We start from the raw sequence: 20,383 nt of genomic DNA, 5'->3' as shown, positions 1-20,383 counted from the left end.
GGAGATGCTGAATAGGTTGGGGCTGCTTTCCCTGGAGCATCGGAGGCTGAGGGGTGACCTTATAGAGGGTCATAGGTCGGATAAATAGCCAGTCTTTTCCCTGGGGTGGAGAAGTCTAGAACAAGAAAGCATAGGTCCATGGTGAGGAGGGAAGATACAAAAGAGACCTAAGGAGCAACTTTTTTTATGCAGAGGGTGGTGCGTGTATGGAATGAGCTGCCAGAGGAAGTGGTGGAGGCTGGTACAATTGCAACAATTAAAAGACATCTGGATGGATAGATGAACAGGAAGGGTTTGGAGAGAAATGGGCCGGATGCTGGTAGTGGGAGCAGATTGGGTTGGGATATCTGGTTTGGAGTGGATGATTTGACGCGAAGGGTCTGTTTCCATGCTGCGCATTTCTGACATTCTGACTCTATGACTGCACAGAGTGTGAAGATAGACAAGTAAAGCTATGGCCTGTCTCACTACCTACTGATAACACATTGTTATTTCACAGGGATGGAAAACATCTTTCTGGGTTGGTTGTTCTCGGTATTCACTCCCTGTCTGCTTGCATGGGTGTATCCCTTTCCACACAGACACAGCAAATGAATGGTTACCACTCCCCTCCCCCACCCCTTGCTAGTGTATCTGCAGATGAGTTGACTGAGTGAACCCCTTTAAGAGGGGATATGTGGAAGTAAACTCTGCACTATCAGGAAAAACGGGAGTGAGACAGCCTGACAGTTCGAGGAAGTTGGAGGCAGTTTGGGAACTCACGGCAGAGTAGAAAAGGTGCATTTTGTTTGGTTTATTGGCACATCGTTTGGGAATATTTTTCAACAGGACAGATTGAAGCCCAGCACAAGAGAGTAACAGCACATGCTCATTGGTTGGAAATACCTGATAATGTGACCAAAATAGAAATGCCGGGCCAGGCGATGTGTTGTACTTGCAAGACGTGGTGGATCCATTCTGGTTCAAAATGGGCACATCTGCTGCTCGGTTGGTTTGGAATAATTGTTCTGAGTATTGAGTGCAAATCCTCGTGAGATCGTTGAACTGTGTTCTTTCACATCGAAACTGAAAGCAGGTGGACTCAGGAAGTGCTGAGAGTGATCATGGCATCCGCACAGCAGCTCCTGAGACTGACCCAGGAGGTAATTTGTCCCATTTGTCTAGGTTTCTTCACCCAGCCGGTTACACTGGATTGTGGACACAACTTCTGCCGCTCCTGTATCACCCAGAGTTGGGAAAAGAAGGAGATAAACTCCTGCCCGGAATGTGGAGAGGTGTTTCCGGAAAGAAACCTCAGGGTAAATCGGACCTTAGTGAATCTGGCCGAGGAGGCTCGAAAATTAAAGCTGGATCCGAAAGAGACGGAGAGTAAACCTCACTGAGAAACATCAGAGAGAACTGGAGCTGTTTTGTGAAACTGACAAGAAATTGATCTGTCTGATGTGTGTCACTGCACCGGAACACAGAGAGCACCGCTTCATACACATTAAGGAAGGAGTTAAACTGTACAAGGTAAAGAGGAAATGTTTAAAAGCTGTGAATTGTGTCACAGTTTCAAAGTCTGACAGTTTTATGCTGCGATTTCTCTTCCAATTCCAGGATAAACTGAAATCTTCCGTAGATTCTCTCACAGAGAAGAAATCGGCGGTTCTACAAACGGAACTGACCCAGAAACGGAAGATTTCCGAAGTGAGGGTGAGGTCTCCCTGTGCTGATTTTCTGGGATCTCGGTTAGTTTTGTTCCCTTTACCGCGGGACATTAATGAGGTTTCACATTTCATTTGGTAGGAACAGGCGAGCAGTCTGCGGACCCACATCACATCCGAGTTCACTAAAATGCACCAGATTCTCACTGAGAAAGAGCAGCGTTTACTCAGAGATCTCAGGGAAGAAGAGGAGAGGATTGTAGAACCAATGGAGAAAAACCTTCGAGAGATTCAGGAGAATTTAAATTCCATTGAGGAGGAACTCTCAAAGTTGCAGAAGCAGATGGAGCAAAACGACGAGCTGATATTTCTGAAGGTGAGGGAACATAGCGCGGGTCAGTTCCGTGAAACGTCGCCCGGCTACAAAATAACTGATGAGAAATGTTTAATTAATGTTGCTCACCTGAAATGGACAGGAGGAAAATTCAACTAGGTTGTCATCTCAGCGGTTCTGATGTTGTCACGGTACAAACACAGTTCTCACACTGGCTGCAGAATCCCTGGAATGGGTTGTGAGGTTTTTACTTGTTTTCTTATTATCTTCACATTCCACCAAGTTTAATTATCTCATGGAAATCCCATTATAATCCAGTTCCAATTCCATGTGGAGTGTGTGGGTGTGTGAGAGTCACGGTGTCTGTGAGAGGGACTGATGGTCAGTTCCAGTTTATTTTACCTTCGCCTCAATCTTCCTTCCAAAATATATCACTTCACACTTCCGCGTTGGTGTCTGTTCATTTCAGCAGCCTGTCTCCTCCTGAAATCTGTTACTGCCATCCTCACTGTTTGTGATTCATTTCTTTCAGGAGGCAGCTTGTCGGAAGAGAAGGTAGGACATGCTCTTTACTGAAACTCTGCACAGTTTGCTCAGTAACTCAGGGACGGGTTATTATGGGGTTATTTCCTGGTTATTATCGGCGCTATAAAGCGTTACTTAACATTGTTCCAGTGTGAACCACAGACGGAGTTATGTAAAAAAAAACACTTTCTACTTAGTTATAAAGTAAGGTGAATAGACAATTAAGGGACAAAAACAGGCCTTTCGGCCCATTGACTCCATGTCAGTCAAAAACAAATGCCTCCCTTTTCTCGTCTTATTTCCAACACTTGGCACATCGCCTGGTAACACCTTGAACAACTGCACGTCTAAGTGCTTCTGAAATGTTTTGAGGGTTTCAAACATTTTAGCATTCTTACTGATTTTCACCACTTCCCGTGGTGAAAAAGAAACATGCCTCACACCCCCTCCCAGCCTACTCCTCCCACCTCCCCCACACACACCTGAAATCTGCACCCCTGGTTACTGATTCCTCAGTCAAGGGGAACCATTTGTCTATGCCCATCATTATTTTGTACATCATAATCATGTTCACATTTAGTCTCCTCTGCTCCAAGGGAAACAACTTCAGTCTGTCTAATCTCTCCATTACAAACTCTTCAGCCCAGAGAACATCCTGGTAAATCCCCTTTACACTCTCTTTAGTGCAATCACATCCCTTCTGTAACCTGGATTCCAGAACTGCACATAACACTCGAGCTGTGGCCCAAAACACACTTTATACACTTCCAGCATTACCATCCTGTACTTATGCTGTGTCTCGACAAAGAAACACAATGTAATATGCATTTTAAGTCACTTTGTCTACCTGAGTACCTTCAGGGACCAGTGGATATACACACCAAAGGTCCCACTGATCCTCTGTGATTCCCAGGGTCCTTCCTTTCTACATACATTCACTTGCCTTGTTTATCCTGCACAACTGCGACATCTCACACTTGCTCAGACACAATGCCCTTCACCACTGATCAGACAATCTAACCAGCCTGTCTATATCTTCCTGTAATCCCAAGCAATCCTTCTCACTATTTAACAACCCAATATCTGTGAGATTCCATGTCCAGTGAAGTATTTGGGGCTTCCTCTTTGTTTATAAGCTCAGATAGATAACTTTTTTAAACAGCAAAGGAATTAAGGGTTACGATGCCAGTGCATTTAAGTAAAGCCAAGGCCATAAAAGGTCAGCCATGATCATATTGAATGGCAGAGCAGGCTCAATGGGGCAGATGGCCTGCTCATTTCTTATGCTATGGAGCCATAGAGATATACAGCACAGAAACAGACCCTTCGGTCCAACTCATCCATACCAACCGGATATCCTAACCTTATCTCGTGTCATTTGCCAGCACTTGCAGATACTGGGGAGTTCCTTCACAACTCACTCCTCCCACATTGAGCAGTAGTGTCACTGCCACTGCTGCTGCCACTGATGCTACTGCTTTTGATCTCCACTTGCTACCTCCAGAACACGCCCAATCAGAAACCTGCACATGGCCTTCATTCACAGGACCCACCTCACCGCTTCCAATCACTGGGTGCACACTGCACCTTACTCTCACCACCAGCTGCCTCAGAGGTCGGGCCAAGAGAATGAAGCGGGCTGCCAAAAAATCTCCCAATCTGATCTGAGCCTGCCGTGGGCTAACAAGGCACTGCAGCATCAGGCCGAGGCACTGGGCTAAGACACCACCACAGGCCACTAAACCAAGAAGAAAAGGAAACAAATCCGAAGATGGAATCAAAAGGAGGAAAAGAAAAGAAACAGAGCACCAGCTGGAGCATCCTACTCCTCCACCATCTTGATTTTTGCCTGGGATACATTTCATCTGGCCCTGGGGACTTATCTACCTTTCAGCCAGTCAGTGCAGTCACAGTATCCTTTGCTGTCTATTCTTGATTTTTAAAACTAAATCATTGTTTCTTTACCTGATTTCTACAACTACATTGTCAGTTTTCATGATGGCACAGACAATGTTTTCATTTCAAATCATGTCTTCACCCTCTGGTTCCATGCATAAACTAACACTATGGACCTGAATGGACCCCACTCTTTCCCCAGTTCTCATTTGATCCTTCTACAATTGTTGTATTCTAAACCAAGCTACCAGCATATGGCCCATACCAATATATGCTCTACTGCTTCAAGTGTTTATCCATATAGTTCTTAAATGTCTTGTGTGTTCTTGCCACTATCACCCTTTTAGGCAATGAGTTCTCCAATCTATCGACATTCTCAGTGAAATAGGATTTTCTCACATCCCTTCAGCTCCTTACTATCAGTCTGTGACCTGGTTAATATTCCCTCTACTCCACATCTCCCACTGTGTATGCCTCCCAGAACTTTGCACATTTCAACTGGAACCTTCCCTCAAGTCTTTCTGCTCTCAGGAAAATAACTCCACCTTATCAAGTCTCTCTACTCAGCTGAATTGCTTCTGCCCAGGCTTCATCCTGCACTCCCTCCAGTTCATTCACATCATTCCAGGAGTGCCATGACCAGACTACACACAGTACTCCAGCTTTGGCTAAATTCTTATTCAGCTTCAGCATAACAACCCTTGTATTCAATGCTTCAACTAATATGAACCCAGATTCATTCTTAACTACTTATATGCCTGTCCTGCTATGGTAACATGTGGACATCCACACCTAAGATTCCTCTGATCCTCTCTACTTCCTAAGCTCCAACCATTTAATGTGTACTTCCTTGCCTTGTTAACAGTCTGAAAATGCATCAGCTCACAATGTTAAGATTTAAATTCCACTTGCCACTGCTCAGTCCATCTTCACCATCCTGTACTGTAACATTTTCCTCCTTGCAATTTACCACATTACCAACTTTTGTGCCAATGCAAACATACTGATGATACCTTCTTTATTCAACTCTAAAGCATTAACGTACTCAGCAAACAGAAAGGGACACAGAATTGAACTCTCATTATGACAATGTAAACTTTACAGTATTAATAACTGTTCATTGATTTAAATAATCAGCAATAACTCCTTCTGGGATAAGCTGTTTCTTGACATAAATGGTGCAAGGAGAAAGTGATATGAAGGAATTAAAAGCAACATGTCAGAGATGGCTAATTCTCAAGAAGTAGACAAAAAACAAGCTGTCCTCTGGGAGAGAGGAGATAATAACTGCTTGAAAATCTGTCTTATGACAAATAGATAATTAATTCTACCTGCAGAAATTGTTTTGAAGGGGCTAATTGCAGGAAAAGTTGTGTTTCAAACAGACAGCTAACCCTAAATGAAGCAAGGTACAAGGAAGCTACTTCTGATAAGCTACAGACTTGAGGTTCTTGGAAATGCAATCAATGTTTGGGGATGAAATAATCAATTGAATCATCAGTAGTGCCACACTACAAACTTGGAAGTGAAGAAATTCCATAGGAATTGAACAATAGAACAAGTCAGTAGCAGAAATTCGAAGGAAGCACTGCATAAGGATCAAACCCTGGACACTGAGTAGGTCATCAGATTCCATCATCAGGTAATGGCCAAGTTGTGTTAGGGGACTTAACTTGCAAGTTTAGGTCATTATTTCAGAGATTTCTTAAGTAGCTGAATTGAAGGTAACCTTTTTGGATTTATCCACAATGATATACCACGGGACAAAGGCTTCCCTCCGAAAATTGCCCTCTGCTTCCTCCACTCAGCCAATTTGGATGCAAATTACCAAATTCCCCTGGATTCAGTCTGGGATACCTTTCATTGAGTTGAGGGCTTTGTTCATTTTCAAGACTGTTCAAAGTACAAATACCTCTCTTCTCTCTGATGCTAACTAATTCAAGTATATCACACGTTCCCATCAGATTTATAGACCCGCATTATCTTTTTCAACTGTGGATGCAGATGCAAAGTACTCATTTAAAACTACATTGATTGCTTCTGGCTTCATACATTGCCATTTTGGTCTTTAACAGGCCCCAAGCTTTCCTTAGTTATTCTCATGCTCCTGATAAACTTAGGAAACATCTTTTGGAGTGTCCTTAAAGTTACCATTAGCGTCTTCTCATGTTAGCTGTTTGCTCTCCTAATTTATTTTTGAAGCAACCTCATACACTTTTGATATTCCTGGAGCCATTTGCTTTTTTTAAACCAAGCATCAGTATGTACCATAAGGTTCCTTTGTTTCTCTTAACCAATCCCTTTGTATATCCTTTTACATCAAGGGTCTCAAGCTTGTTTGCCCCACCCTTCACCTTCACAAGGACATGTTGGCCTTATTAGATTAAAATCAGATTGTATAAAGCTTACTTACAGTTTTGTAATCAAAGTACCTGTACATAATACAACCTGGGTCAGAACTGGAGATGATCACTGACCTGATTTTGGGCAGTTTGTGAGATGGTGGCCATTTCCCTGTTCCTGAGACCGTCACATGGCCCATTTTGTTTTCAGTAGATGGTCATCCATGTTTGGAGTCAGACCTGGCTCATGGGAAGACTGACGTGGTTATTGGAGGTCAGTCAACTTAGCTGCAGGAGATCTCTACAAAATATCCTGAGGATAGTGTCCTGGGCCCAACCATCTTTAGCTGTTTCAGCAATGATCTAGTCTCCATCATAAGGACAGAACTTGTAATGTTTGATAGTAATCGTATAATATTTGGTAGCATTAAGGAACTCTCAAGTAAGGAAACAGTCCTCACCCAAGTGCAGCAAGACATATATAATATCCAGGCATAGGCTGGAAATGGGAAAAAATATTTGGATCAGACAAATGGCGATCTCTAAAAGCAACAATCTACCCACTGTCCCTTCATATTACCCCTGTACCATCATCCACATCTAGGAAAGCACATGCAATGTACCTTAATGACTACTGCCCAGTGGCTCTGACCTCAATAATCATGAAGTCCTTCAAGAGATTGATCATGGCCCCCATAAATACCAGTCTCCCAGCCTACCTCGATCCTCTACAGTTTGTCTACTGCCACACAGTTACATAGCAGCTGCCGTATCTCTAGCCCTCTCTTCCCTGGAACACCTAGTTAACAAGTACATCTACATCAGATTCCTGTTCACTGATGACAGCTGTCTTCAACACCATTATCCCCTCCAGACTGATCACAAACTGCATGACTACAGCTTCAGCTCCACTCTTTGCAAGTGGATCCTCATCTTTCTGACCCACAGACTGCAATCAGTGAAGATAAGCAACTGCACCTCCTCCACAATACTGCACAACACAAGAGCGCCTCAAAGGATGTATCTTCAGCCCTGTACTGTACTTCCTGTCCATCCATGGTGTTGCCAATTCCAAAATGAATAGCATTTACAAATTTGCTTATGGCACAACCATAGTAGTACCAATCTCTAACAACAAAACATAGAAGGGAGATAGGTGTCTTGGTGACATGGTTCAATGAGAACAATCTTTCTTTCTCAACGTTAGCTAAAGCAAAAGAGCGTTGACTTCATAAAAGAGAGAAGGAGAACATCTTTGGGGTGCCCTTTGGGGTGGCACAGTGGCTTAGTGGTTAGCACTACTGCCTCATAGCACTAGGGATCCAGTTTCAATTCCTGCCTCAGGCAACTGTCTGTGTGGAGTTTGCACGTTCCCCCCCACATCTGCACGGGTTTCTTCTGGATGCTCCGGTTTCCTCCAACAATCCAAGATGTGCAGATCAGGTACATTGGTCATGCTAAATTGCCCAGTGTTAAGTGCATTAGTCAGGGTAAATATAGGGTAGGGGCCTGGGTCTGTGGGTTACTCTGCGGAGGGCTGTTGTGGACTTGTTGGGCCAAAAGGGTCTGTTTTCATATTGCAGAGAATAAAATCTTAAAAAAAAAAATCCCCACCTCCATCAACAGAACGGAGGCTGGAAAGTGTCAGGTTCCTTGGAGTGACAATAACCTACAATCTGTTCTGGACTTCCCACATTGGTGCAATGGTCAAGAAGGCACAACAATGCCTCTTCCTCACTCGGCTCAGAAAATTTGGCATGTCCATAAGTTCCCTCAACAACTTCTACAGATGTGTCATTGAAAGCATACTGTCAGGGTACATAAAGGACTGGTATGGCAATTGCTGTGTACAGGACTGTAAGAAACTACAGAACATGGTGTGCACAGCCCACACCATCACAGAAGTCAATCTTCCATCCATGTACTCCATTGACCCAGCTCACTGCCACTGTAAGGCTGTCAACATCAAAGACCCACCACATCCCATTATTGATCTCCCATAGCCTCTTCCATCCGGCAGATGATACGAAAGCCTGAACGCGCATACCATCCTAGCAGGTTCAGGAACAGTTTCTTCCTGGCTGTTATTAGAATATTGAATTAACTCTCTAGCCTCAAATCATGCTAATCGTGTTAATGGTAATCTCACGTTGTGCACATCCTGTACACTGTAACCTTATGACTGTCTAAGATTTTTTGATCTGTATATCCTTGCTTATTATGATCTGTCTGTACTGTTCATAAACAAGGCTGCACTTCAGTACAAGTGAGACTAAATAAACCAATCAATATTCATTGAAGCCCCCATTTTCCACATCAGGGGGTTTAACATTGAGCAGTAACTGAACTACACTTGTAATAAAAATACTTTGGCTCAGACCAGGCCTGAAGATAGGAATACTGGATTAAGTAACTCATCTAACTCCCCAAAGTCTGTCCACTATTGTGGGTAAGTCACCACAAGTTACCTTTCATTTAGCTCATTGTTGAGAATGCTCACATATGAAATACTGAAACAATGATTCAAACTTTACTGCATGTAGCAACCAAAATAAGGACCCTCAAGTAAACAACTTAAGCCTCCCAACTCAACTTAGCTATTACCCAATAAATGGTGAAATTTAGTTGTGATTCCAACCAACTGAGAGGGAGAAAATGAACACTGCAGAAACTGGAGATCAGAGTCAAGGAGTGTGGTTCCCAAAAAGCACAGCCGGTCAGGAATGGCCAAAACATCGATTCGCCTGCTCCTTGGATGCTGCCTGATAGTGTATGGTGCTAGAGAAGCACAGCCTTCGACATCCAACAAACAGTTCCTGTCTATGAATGGAACGTAGAATCCACACAGGTTCAAAACAATCATTCAGCCTAATGAGTCCACACTGTCCGAATGGAGGACATCCCACCCCCATCTCTTCAACCCAACATTTCGTATGGCTACCCCACCTAGCCTGCATACCCCTGGACATAATGGGCAAGTTAACATGACTAATCCACCTAACCTGCACATCTTTGGACTGTGAGAGGAAATCAGAGCACCCAAAATTAACCCCCACAGACATGCGGAGAATGTGCAAATTCCACACCAGTCACCCAAGGCTGGAATTGACCTCAGGTTCCTGGCATTGTGAGGTAGCACTGTTAACCACTGAGACACTGCCATCCCATTCTCAAATATCTAAGATTTGAACCTTGTGCAGTGTTGTTCTCCAGAGTTCTGCTGAAGAAGAACTTGTGCACAGTTTTTGATCCTTAAGGTCATTGATGTGGCACAGTTGATGATTGTTTTGATTCTTTCATCCAAAATGTTGATTACTCTTTGGAGTGCTCAAATCTGCAATTTGCTTCTTTATCAGAAATAAGTCCTCTGTTCCTTGTTATATGTGACCTCAACTGTCTGTTATTTATCCTTGTGGCATAAAGCAGCCAGTTATCAAAACAATTTTGTTTATGTAGCCTTGATTCCTTATTTTCCCCACACATGACTGATTACCTTCAATCTCCCATGTAACAGCTTGTCTTTGTCCCTGAGCAATTTACTGCAAACAGTTAGTTATTGCTGATCTGTTTATGTGTAACAATTTACCTTTGTTAATCTTTGAGTCCATGATTATCTACTAAAATTCTGAAGTTTATAGTTTCACACGACCATCTTTAACACAAGTAAAGATTGTGATGGAATCCTGCCCATTTGCCAGCATGATGAGTGTAGCTCCAGCAACACTCAAGAAGCTTGATACCATCCAGAATGAAGCAGTCCATTATCCACAAAATATCCTGTCCCTCCACCACTGACGCTCAGTAGCAGTACTGTGTGACAAGATGTCTGCAGACATTCTTCAAAGATCCAGAGATACCACCTTGCAAACTAATGACCACTTTCACCGAGAAGTATCAGGGCAACAAATACATAGAGTCATAGAGATGTACAGCATGGAAACAGACCCTTTGGTCCAACCCGTCCATGACGGCCAGATATCCCAACCCAATCTAATCCCACCTGTCAACACCTGGCCCATATCCCTACAAACCCTTCCTATTCAAAATAACCATCCAACCATCGCATGCAGGTTCCCCTACAAGCCACTCATCATCCTGACTTGGAAATATATTGCCATTTCTTCACAGTCGCTGAGTCAAAATCCTGGACTTTACTCTCAAACAGAATTGTGGTCTAACTACAGCACATGGCCTGCAGTGGTTCAAGCAGGCAACTCACCACCACCTTCTCAAAAGGAAACTGATGACAGGCAATAAGTACTGGTCCAGCCAAGGGATGTCCATGTCTCATGAGTGAATTTCAATTAAAACAAAATCCCCTGCATGGACCTTGGCCAGCCTGAGCAATCACACTTTCAAGAGCGAGTGAGTCGTTCTTTTTTATACTACACCTCACATTGTATGTTAACCAACATGACAGGAAAATTCTGTACTTGCACTGCCCTTTTACTGTAATATGAGGACTCAAGTCATTTTCACAGGAGAACTAGAAAGCAAAAAGTGACACGGAGGTTTTAATACAAATGACTGGTTTAGGTTTTAGAGCACTTTAAAGGAGAAATGTGAAATGGAAGGGATCAGGGAGGGAATTCCAGAGCTGAGGGACTCGGCAGCTGAAAGTCTACCCTCCAATAATGAACAGACTGAAATCAGAGATGGTCAAGATTCCGGAAGTACAGCAGCAGGATTCTCCAAGGGTTGTGGGACCCATCTATTACCCAGTTGCTTATGAAGTTTTTAGTTGTTTTCTAGTTTTTTTTTCCTTGTTCCTCAAGTTCCATTTATATTACAGCAAGAGCACAGACAGAACTTTTAAAATCTCCTTTGGTGTGAGGTGTCTCGGTAATTAATGTTATCAGATGTGTGTGGCTTTTTATCTTTACAAGGATATGGTTTTCCACCTGTATTGCTGCATTTCCAAGTAATGTTTTGTTTGGTCATGGCTTTTCAACTTAATTTTTTCCCACATTTGCTGAAAGACAAAATCTGCTGAAAGCTTGACTATATAAATCATTTGTAACATTTGTTAAACTAAATTGTCTAATATTTACAGGATCAGTGAGCATAACTGGACATCACCAGCAGATGGCTCCCTGTCTATTGGAAAGTACAAAGGTCCTTTACAGTACTCAGTTTGGAGAGAAATTGTGGAGGACATTAACCTGGGTAAAATACATGCTCATTTTACCAATTGCAAATCCAGCCGACAGTTGTACCACAATATTAGTAGGAAAACATATTGTCACATGAAAGCTAGTGTGCTGGATGGAATTAGCGAGTTTAATCAACAGAAAGGGCTGCAGGAGCAATCTACTCTGCTACTCTGAAGAGGAGGTGACGGGTATTGAACTGGGATGGACAAGAGTAGTTTTTTTTTAACTTTACCTACTCTGGAGACACTGAAGGCTATGACGATCCTCTTATGCTCAAGGGTCAAAACAACAGTGATTAACATTCATATGTTTAACATGATCACAAATTCTGTAACAAGGAGCAGATGTATGATAGTATCAATAATGGTTAGTAGCAAGGTAGTTTGGAGGTAGTGAGGTTGAAGGACTGATTCTATTGACTGAGCAGTGAAGCTATGACCCCTCCAACGAATTTGATCAGTATCTCAATCTAATCTGATATTTGGGCTTCAGTGCAACATTCCTGTCAGTTTTCTGTGGATTTGCAATGTGGAAAAGTGCTGGTTGGTCCTTCAGGAACAGGTAACAAATAATCTGTTTTGCTTCCAGTGAGGGGAAGGTTTGATTGGAAGTGACAGGAACTGGGGTCGTGGAGAAAGAAAAAACATAAAAGGAGCAAACTGTAACTCAATAAACTCACATTGTAATCATAGAGAGCCATCACAAAGAGATTCAGCCATATTGTCTTTCAACTGAAATCCCTTCGTACCATGTTTTGCTCTTGTATTGTATTGAATGAGTTGGTGAATCCATCTGAAAGAATGAGCGTAAGATGGAGGACAACCCCAGGTAGTGTAAGTCTCTCAGAGAGATAGAGATGTACAGCATGGAAACAGACCATTTGGTCCAACTTGTCCATGCCGACCAGGTAACCCAATCTAGTCCCACCTGCCAGCACCCAGCCATATCCCTCTAAACCCTTCCTATTCATATGCCCTTCCAAATGCCTCTTAAATGTTGCAATTGTACCAGCCTCCACTACATCCTCTGGCAGCTCATTCCATACCCTTACCATCCTGTGTGCAAACGTTGCCCCTTAGTCTCTTTTATATCTTTCCCCGCTCGCCCTAAACCTATGCCCTCTAGATCTGGACTCCCCAACCCTAGGGAAAAGACTTTGTCTATTTACCCTATCCATGCCCCTCATAATTTTGTAAACATCTATAAGATCACCCCTCAGCCCCCGACACTCCAGAGAAAACATCCTGAGCCTGTTCAGCCTCTCCCTATAGCTCAAATCCTCCAACCCTGGCAACATCCTTGTAAATCTTTTCAGAAACCTTTCAAGTTTCAAAATATCTTTCTGATAGGAAGGAGACCAGAATCACATGCAACATCCCAACAGTGGCCTAACCAATGTCCTGTGTAGCCACAACATGCCCTCCCAACTCCTGTACTCAATACTCTGACCAATAAAGGAAAGCATACCAAACGGCATCTCCATTATCCTATCTACCTGTGACTCCACTGTCAAGGAGCTATGAACCTGCACTCCAAGGTCTCTTTGTTCAACAACACTCCCTAGGATCTTACCATTAAGTGTATAAGTCCTGCTAAGATTTGATTTCCCAAAATGCAGCACTTCGCATTTATCTGAAGTAAAGTCCATCTGCCACTTCTCAGCCCATTGGCCCATCTAGTCAAGATCCTGTTGTAATCCGAGGTAACCATCTTTGCTGCCCACTACACCTCCAATTTTGGTGTCATCTGCAAACTTACTAACTGTACCTCGTATGTTCACATACAAATCATTTATGTAAGTGACAAAGTAAAGGACCCAGCACTGATCCTTGTTTCACCCCACTGGTCACAGACCTCCATTCTGAAGAACAACCCTCCACCACTGTCCTCAGTCTTACCTTTGAGCCAGTTCTGTATCCAAATGTCTAGCCCTCCCTATATTCCATGAAATCTAACCTTGCTGATCAGTCTCCCATGGGGAACCTTGTCGAATGCCTGACTGAACTCCATATAGATCACATCTACCACTCTGCCTTCATCAATCCTCTTTGTTACTTCTTCAAAAAAGCTCAATCAAGTTTGTGAGACATGATTTTCCATGCACAAAACCATGTTGACGTTCCCGAATCAGTCCTTGCCTTTCCAAATACATGTACATCCAGTCCCTCAGGATGCCCTCCAACAACTTGCCCACCACCAAGGTCAGGCTCACTGGCTTGTCCTTACCACCTTAAACAGAGGCACCATGTTGCCAACCTCCAGTCTTCTGGCATCGCACCTGTGACAATCAATGATACAAATATCTCAGCAAGAGGCCCAGCAATCACTTCTCTAGCTTCCCACAGAGTTCTTAGGTATACCTGATCAGGTTCTGGGGATTAATCCACCTTTACCCATTTCAAGACATCCAGCACTTCCTCCTCTGTAATCTGGATATTTTGCAAGATGTCACCATCTATTTCCCTACAATCTATATCCTCCATATCCTTTACCACAGTAAACACTGATGCGAAAAACTCATTAAGTATCTCCCCCATTTTCTGCCACTCCACACAAAGGCCACCTTGCTGATCTTTGAGGGGCGAAAATGTGTTGCTGGTTAAAGCACAGCAGGTTAGGCAGCATCCTAGGAACTTGGGGGAGGGGCGATGGAGATGTGATAGGTGGAAGGAGGTCAAGGTGAGGGTGATAGGCTGGAGTGGGGTGGGGCGGAGAGGTCAGGAAGACCTGCTGTGCTTTAACCTGCAACGCATTTTCACCCCTCAAAGATCAGCAAGGTGGCCTTTGTGTGGAGTGGCAGAAAATGGGGGAGATACTTAATGAGTTTTTCGCATCAGTGTTTACTGTGGTAAAGGATATGGAGGATATAGATTGTAGGGAAATAGATGGTGACATCCTGACCTCTCCTCCCCCACCCCACTCCAGCCTATCACCCTCACCTTGACCTCCTTCCACCTATCACATCTCCATCGCCCCTCCCTCAAGTCCCTCCTCCCTACCTTTTATCTTTGCCTGCCTGGCACACTCTCCTCATTCCTGATGAAGGGCTCTGGCCCGCAACGTCGAATTTCCTGTTCCTAGGATGCTGCCTAACCTGCTGTGCTTTAACCAGCAACACATTTTCAGCTCTGATCTCCAGCATCTGCAGACCTCACTTTTTACTCGAAGAAGATCTTTGAGGGGCCCTATTCTCTCCCAAGCTATCCTTTTGTCCTCAAATGTTTTTGTAAAAATACTTTGGATTCTCCTTAATTCTATTTGCCAAAGATATCTTATGTCCCCTTTTTGCCCTCCTGATTTTCCTCTTAAGTATACTCTTACTTACTTTATACTCCAAAGATTCACTCAATCTATCCTGTCTATACCTTCCATATGCTTCCTTCTTTATCTTCACCAAACCATTGATTTCTTTAGTCATCCAGCATTCCCTATATCTACCAGCCTTTCCTTTTCACCCCGACAGGAATATTTTTTTTTCTGGATTCTCGTTATTTCATTTCTGAAGGCTTCCCATTTTCCAGCCATCCCTTCACCTGCGAACATCTGTCCCCAATCAGCTTTCGAAAGTTCTTGCCTAATACTTTCTAAACTGGCGAAAGGCCAATTTTGACCTTCAACTTTTACATCTGGATGATCCTTTTCCATCACTATTTTAAATCTAATAGAATTATGGTGTCTGGCCCCAACATGCTCCCCCACTGACACCTCATTTGTGGACTGGGGTGGGGGGGGTTATCCTGAGCTAAGTCCAACTGGTTTGTTCTCATCTCCAGATTTGCTGCTGCTTTTTATTGAGATTGTTTTCTCTGCACAACTTCTGGTCCTTTTTAACCACTGCTCACTGTTTCCCATGCAAGCTCACAGTGTTAATGGAGTTGTCTTCTTACGTCCAATGCAAGACCCTTTCCAGATTTTAGCAACTCAAGCTCTGATAACCCACCCTGAATTCTTGTGTTTGGAATTTTCTGTCAACTTACGTTCCTCTCCAAGTTGTTGGATTATTATTGAGGTTCTTGATTAGTACAAGGAATCAAAAGATATGGGGAGAAGGAACAGGAAGGTGTCTGAGAAATATATGACCGTTCTCATAGCAGACAGACCTGATGGACCAAATGGCCTAATTCAACTCCAAAATCTTATGGCTTTATGGTCTCTCATGATTAATTATGAAATCCATACCCATCTCCATCACCTACTGTTTGAACCACACCAGCCAGATTTTACCCACTTTGAGAGCACCACAATAGTCTTAATTTGGGATATGGGGGTCACTTACACGGCCAGGATTTGCTTCCCATCACTAACTGCTGACGGGAAGGGGAAGTACCATTATTCCTTCGACAGACACATTTGATGTGCAGAATGACCTCTGTACTAGAGGATTCAAATCTACCCCCCCTCCCCAATCCCACTCCATTCACTATGCACTCTTCCCTGCTCTTCCAGTATCACACTCTCCCATCCCCTTGTCTTCTTATCCTTTTCTCTACTCTTGCTTACCCCTCCCTGCTCTTCTTTCTCCTTCCCTCTCCACTCACCCTACTGTACCTCCTCACCTCCCGCACTCTTGCTAACTCATCCCCTTTCTTACAACCCCCTCTTTTCCCTCATTTCCTCTCCCCACTCTTCATCCTTTCTTTTTTTCACACGCACCTGCTAATTCTTTTCCCTGCCTTTGCCCTTTCTCCTCTACCCTCTTTCAGATCTGCCATCCATGCCTGCTTTTCCTTCCCTCAAGTCCTGTACTATGATCTGGTATACCTTGCTCTCATATTCCCCCGCCCTTCCCCCCCCACTCTCCACTCAGTCTCCCACCCTCTCCCCCATCTTCCCATCATCTCATTCCTCCACAACTCCAATTCAGTGTTTCCCCTTCCTGTTCCCATTCTTCCTACCTCACATGCTATTATTTTTCCCTCCCCTCAGCTGCTTTCCTTCTCCCATCACTCACCACTTTTTCTTTCCTCAATTTTCCCCCCTCTGATAGTGCTCCCTTCCTCACGCTTTCATCTCCTCCTGCATTCTTCCTCCCTTCTCCCCACCTCTCTGGCTTCTGTCTCGAGTCTCTATTTTTTCTAAAAGCTGTTCCTTGGCTCAAGGATACTCTGTCCTTGATTTTTTTCAGAGGGGTATAAACCAGGCTGAGATGCGATCAGACTGGTTTGGTAGAGTGATGAAGTGTTTTGAGAGGCCTGTTTACATATAAACAAAAGATGAGACTTCAGACCAAAGTGGTCATGTTTTAAAAGTGACCTGTATAATGAAAGGGGAGTGGTCAGCTCTCTAGCTGTACACTTGCTGAAACAAATTGCAAAGTTATGGTTTGGGCTGCCTGCTTAAGAATGTTTTGAGTGGTCTGGCCTCGACCATCACACTTCCTCTCCAACACTCTTTCCTGCCGCTCTGTTCCTCCACTCTTCTTATAACATGCCATCCACCTCTGTTCGCTCCCCTAAATTCCCGAAACACGTCTGACTTTCTGCACAGTTCCTCCACTCTGTACACCCACACCACACAGCTCTGTCTTCCACCACCCCACCCCACTGTTTCTTCCAACTTCCCCATTCTTAACTGTTCCCCCACACTTCCTTCTCCAAATCCCCCATTCTTACTACACATTGCCTCCATTATTCTCTCTCTTTTCCCTCTCTGACCGTATTATTTCATCTCTCCCATAGCTCCAGCCTCTCTGAGTCTGAATCCGAACACAGCGAATCCCTGGCTCATCCTGTCTGAGGACCGGACCAGTGTGAGAGTCGGAGACGAATGGCAGCCGCTCCCTGACCCCCCGGAGAGGTTTAATTCCCGGGCCTGTGTCCTGGGATCAGAGGGATTCACATCAGGGAGACATTACTGGGAGGTGGAGGTGGGGGAGAAGACCTGGTGGTATCTGGGAGTGGCCCGAAAGTCTGTGGAGAGGAAAATTAGAATCAGATTGAGCCCAGAGACCGGATTCTGGATTGTGGAGCTGTATCCCGGACGCGGCTATTTGGCCGCCACCTCCCCCTCACAGACCCCCCTCTCCCCGAGTGTGAATCCCCGGAAGATCGGGGTTTTCCTGGACTATGAGGGTGGACAGGTGTCATTTTACAATGCGGACACCATGTCCCATCTCCACACTTTCACCCACACTTTCACTGAGAGGCTCTTTCCCTTCTTCTGTCCGGGAGGGATTGACGGCGGGAAAAACTCCGCCCCGCTGACAATCTGCGGGACTAAAGGGCACTGACATAAATTCACCCCGTCCCCCTGCCAGCTGTAAACAGATGGGGGGGGTGGGGGGGGGGGGGGTCGGTCTCAGTCACAGATGGAGAGAGAATCCAGGTTAATATTCCCGGAATGAACCCTGTATCGGAACTGGGAACTGAAAGGTCAGCAAGGAGCTGTGTAGATTTGGGGAAAGTATTCAGGGGAGATAGAGAAAAAAAAACAAAGAAGCTCAGTTGTAGAGAGGCCCTTCATCAGGAATAAGAGAGAGAGAGCCAAGCCGGCTAAGATAAAAGGTAGGGCCTTCCTAGACCTTTCCATTTCTATCTCGGGCGACCGACTCAACACAGACATCTATTATAAACCGACTGACTCCCACAGCTACCTGGACTACACCTCCTCCCACCCTGCCCCTGTAAAAACGCCATCCCATATTCCCAATTCCTTCGTCTCCGCCGCATCTGCTCCCAGGAGGACCAATTCCAACACCGCACAACCCAGATGGCCTCCTTCTTCAAGGACCGCAGATTCCCCCCAGACGTGATCGACGATGCCCTCTACCGCATCTCCTCCACTTCCCGCTCCTCCGCCCTTGAGCCCCGCTCCTCCAACCGCCACCAAGACAGAACCCCACTGGTTCTCACCTACCACCCCACCAACCTGCGCATACAACGTATTATCCGCCGCCATTTCCGCCACCTCCAAACGGACCCCACCACCAAGGATATATTTCCCTCCCCTCCCCTATCAGCGTTCCGCAAGGACCACTCCCTTCGTGACTCCCTTGTCAGATCCACACCCCCACCAACCCAACCTCCACCCCCGGCACCTTCCCCTGCAACCGCAGGAAATGTAAAACTTGCGCCCACACCTCCACACTCACTTCCCTCCAAGGCCCCAAGGGATCCTTCCATATCCGCCACAAGTTCACCTGTACCTCCACACACATCATCTATTGCATCCGCTGCACCCGATGTGGCCTCCTCTATATTGGTGAGACAGGCCGCTTACTTGCGGAACGCTTCAGAGAACACCTCTGGGCCGCCCGAACCAACCAACCCAATCACCCCGTGGCTCAACACTTTAACTCCCCCTCCCACTCCACCGAGGACATGCAGGTCCTTGGACTCCTCCACCGGCAGAACACAACTACACGACGGCTGGAGGAGGAGCGCCTCATCTTCCGCCTGGGAACCCTCCAACCACAAGGTATGAATTCAGATTTCTCCAGCTTCCTCATTTCCCCTCCCCCCACCTTGTCTCAGTCGGTTCCCTCAACTCAGCACCGCCCGCCTAACCTGCAATCCTCTTCCTGACCTCTCCGCCCCCACCCCACTCCGGCCTATCACCCTCACCTTGACCTCCTTCCACCTATCCCACCTCCATCGCCCCTCCCCCTAGTCCCTCCTCCCTACCTTTTATCTTAGCCGGCTTGGCTCTCTCTCTCTTATTCCTGATGAAGGGCTTATGCTCGAAACGTCGAATTCTCTATTCCTGAGATGCTGCCTAACCTGCTGTGCTTTGACCAGCAACACATTTGCAGCTGTGATCTCCAGCATCTGCAGACCTCATTTTTTACTAGTTGTAGAGAGGGACTGACTGGGTAGAATGAGCTGTGAGCTGCAGGAACCCGGGGACCTTCCTGCCTGTAATGTTGCTCCACAGGCGGGAGGTGGCGCTACATGACGGTGTTGGAGATGAATCAGTCAGTGATTCTCAGACTGGGGTCAGTGCAGTCTTTCCAGGGGATTCCAAATCATTTCACTGCAGGGCCAATGGAGTTTTTCCCAGGGGGACACCAAATCAGTGCACTGCAGGATCAGTGGAGACTTTCCGGGGGTAACATCATATCATTTCTCCAGAGTGTAATTGGGAAAATCGTGGTGAGGGAAGAGGAAAAGTGCAACAAAAGTGGCCATGTTGTATAAGTGTCCTGGAGTTTATGTTTTCCGACATAGTGACCTTAGAGTTCTAACCTTTGGCATCAATGCTGCATTTGACCAACGGTGGTATCAAGCAGCCCCTTGCAAAATTGGATTGGGGGAGGAATTCTCTGCTGGTTGGAGTCATACTTAGCACAAAGAAGAATGATTATGGTTGTTGGAAATCAGATCTCAGCTCCAGGACATGCCTGCAGGAGGTCCTCAGGGATGTGACCTATGCCCAATCATCTTCAGCTGCTTTGTAAATGATCTCCTCTCCATCATAAGATCACAAGCAGGGCTGGTTGCTGATATTTCACAATGTATAGCACCACTCAACTGTTCAGATACTGAAGCA

At 45.1% G+C, this 20,383-nt stretch overlaps 1 protein-coding gene across 1 annotated transcript; it reads left to right on the top strand.

Annotated features, from left to right (window-relative positions):
* The first annotated feature begins 1,103 nt into the window (after positions 1-1,103).
* LOC132832960 (zinc-binding protein A33-like) lies at positions 1,104-18,125 on the top strand. The gene is made up of 6 exons (XM_060851207.1): positions 1,104-1,368; positions 1,553-1,695; positions 1,789-2,022; positions 2,513-2,535; positions 11,797-11,909; positions 17,575-18,125. The coding sequence occupies exons 1-6, from the start codon at positions 1,104-1,106 to the stop codon at positions 18,123-18,125; spliced, it is 1,329 nt and encodes a 442-aa protein (XP_060707190.1).
* The last annotated feature ends 2,258 nt before the right edge of the window (positions 18,126-20,383 follow it).

The sequence above is a fragment of the Hemiscyllium ocellatum genome, chromosome 35, assembly GCF_020745735.1.
Source record: "Hemiscyllium ocellatum isolate sHemOce1 chromosome 35, sHemOce1.pat.X.cur, whole genome shotgun sequence".
Classification (NCBI taxonomy): domain Eukaryota; kingdom Metazoa; phylum Chordata; class Chondrichthyes; order Orectolobiformes; family Hemiscylliidae; genus Hemiscyllium; species Hemiscyllium ocellatum.
The sequence above is the reverse complement of the archived record's forward strand: the minus strand, read 5'-3'. Positions and strand labels throughout refer to the sequence as shown.

Bases quoted from the DNA above. Each gene is read 5' to 3' on its own strand.
- LOC132832960 (XM_060851207.1), top strand. From the start codon at position 1,104: ATGGCATCCGCACAGCAGCTCCTGAGACTGACCCAGGAGGTAATTTGT. The intron at 1,369-1,552 runs GTAAACCTCACT...ATTGTGTCACAG, and splicing joins GGATCCGAAAGAGACGGAGA to TTTCAAAGTCTGACAGTTTT. The intron at 2,023-2,512 runs GTGAGGGAACAT...CATTTCTTTCAG, and splicing joins ACGAGCTGATATTTCTGAAG to GAGGCAGCTTGTCGGAAGAG.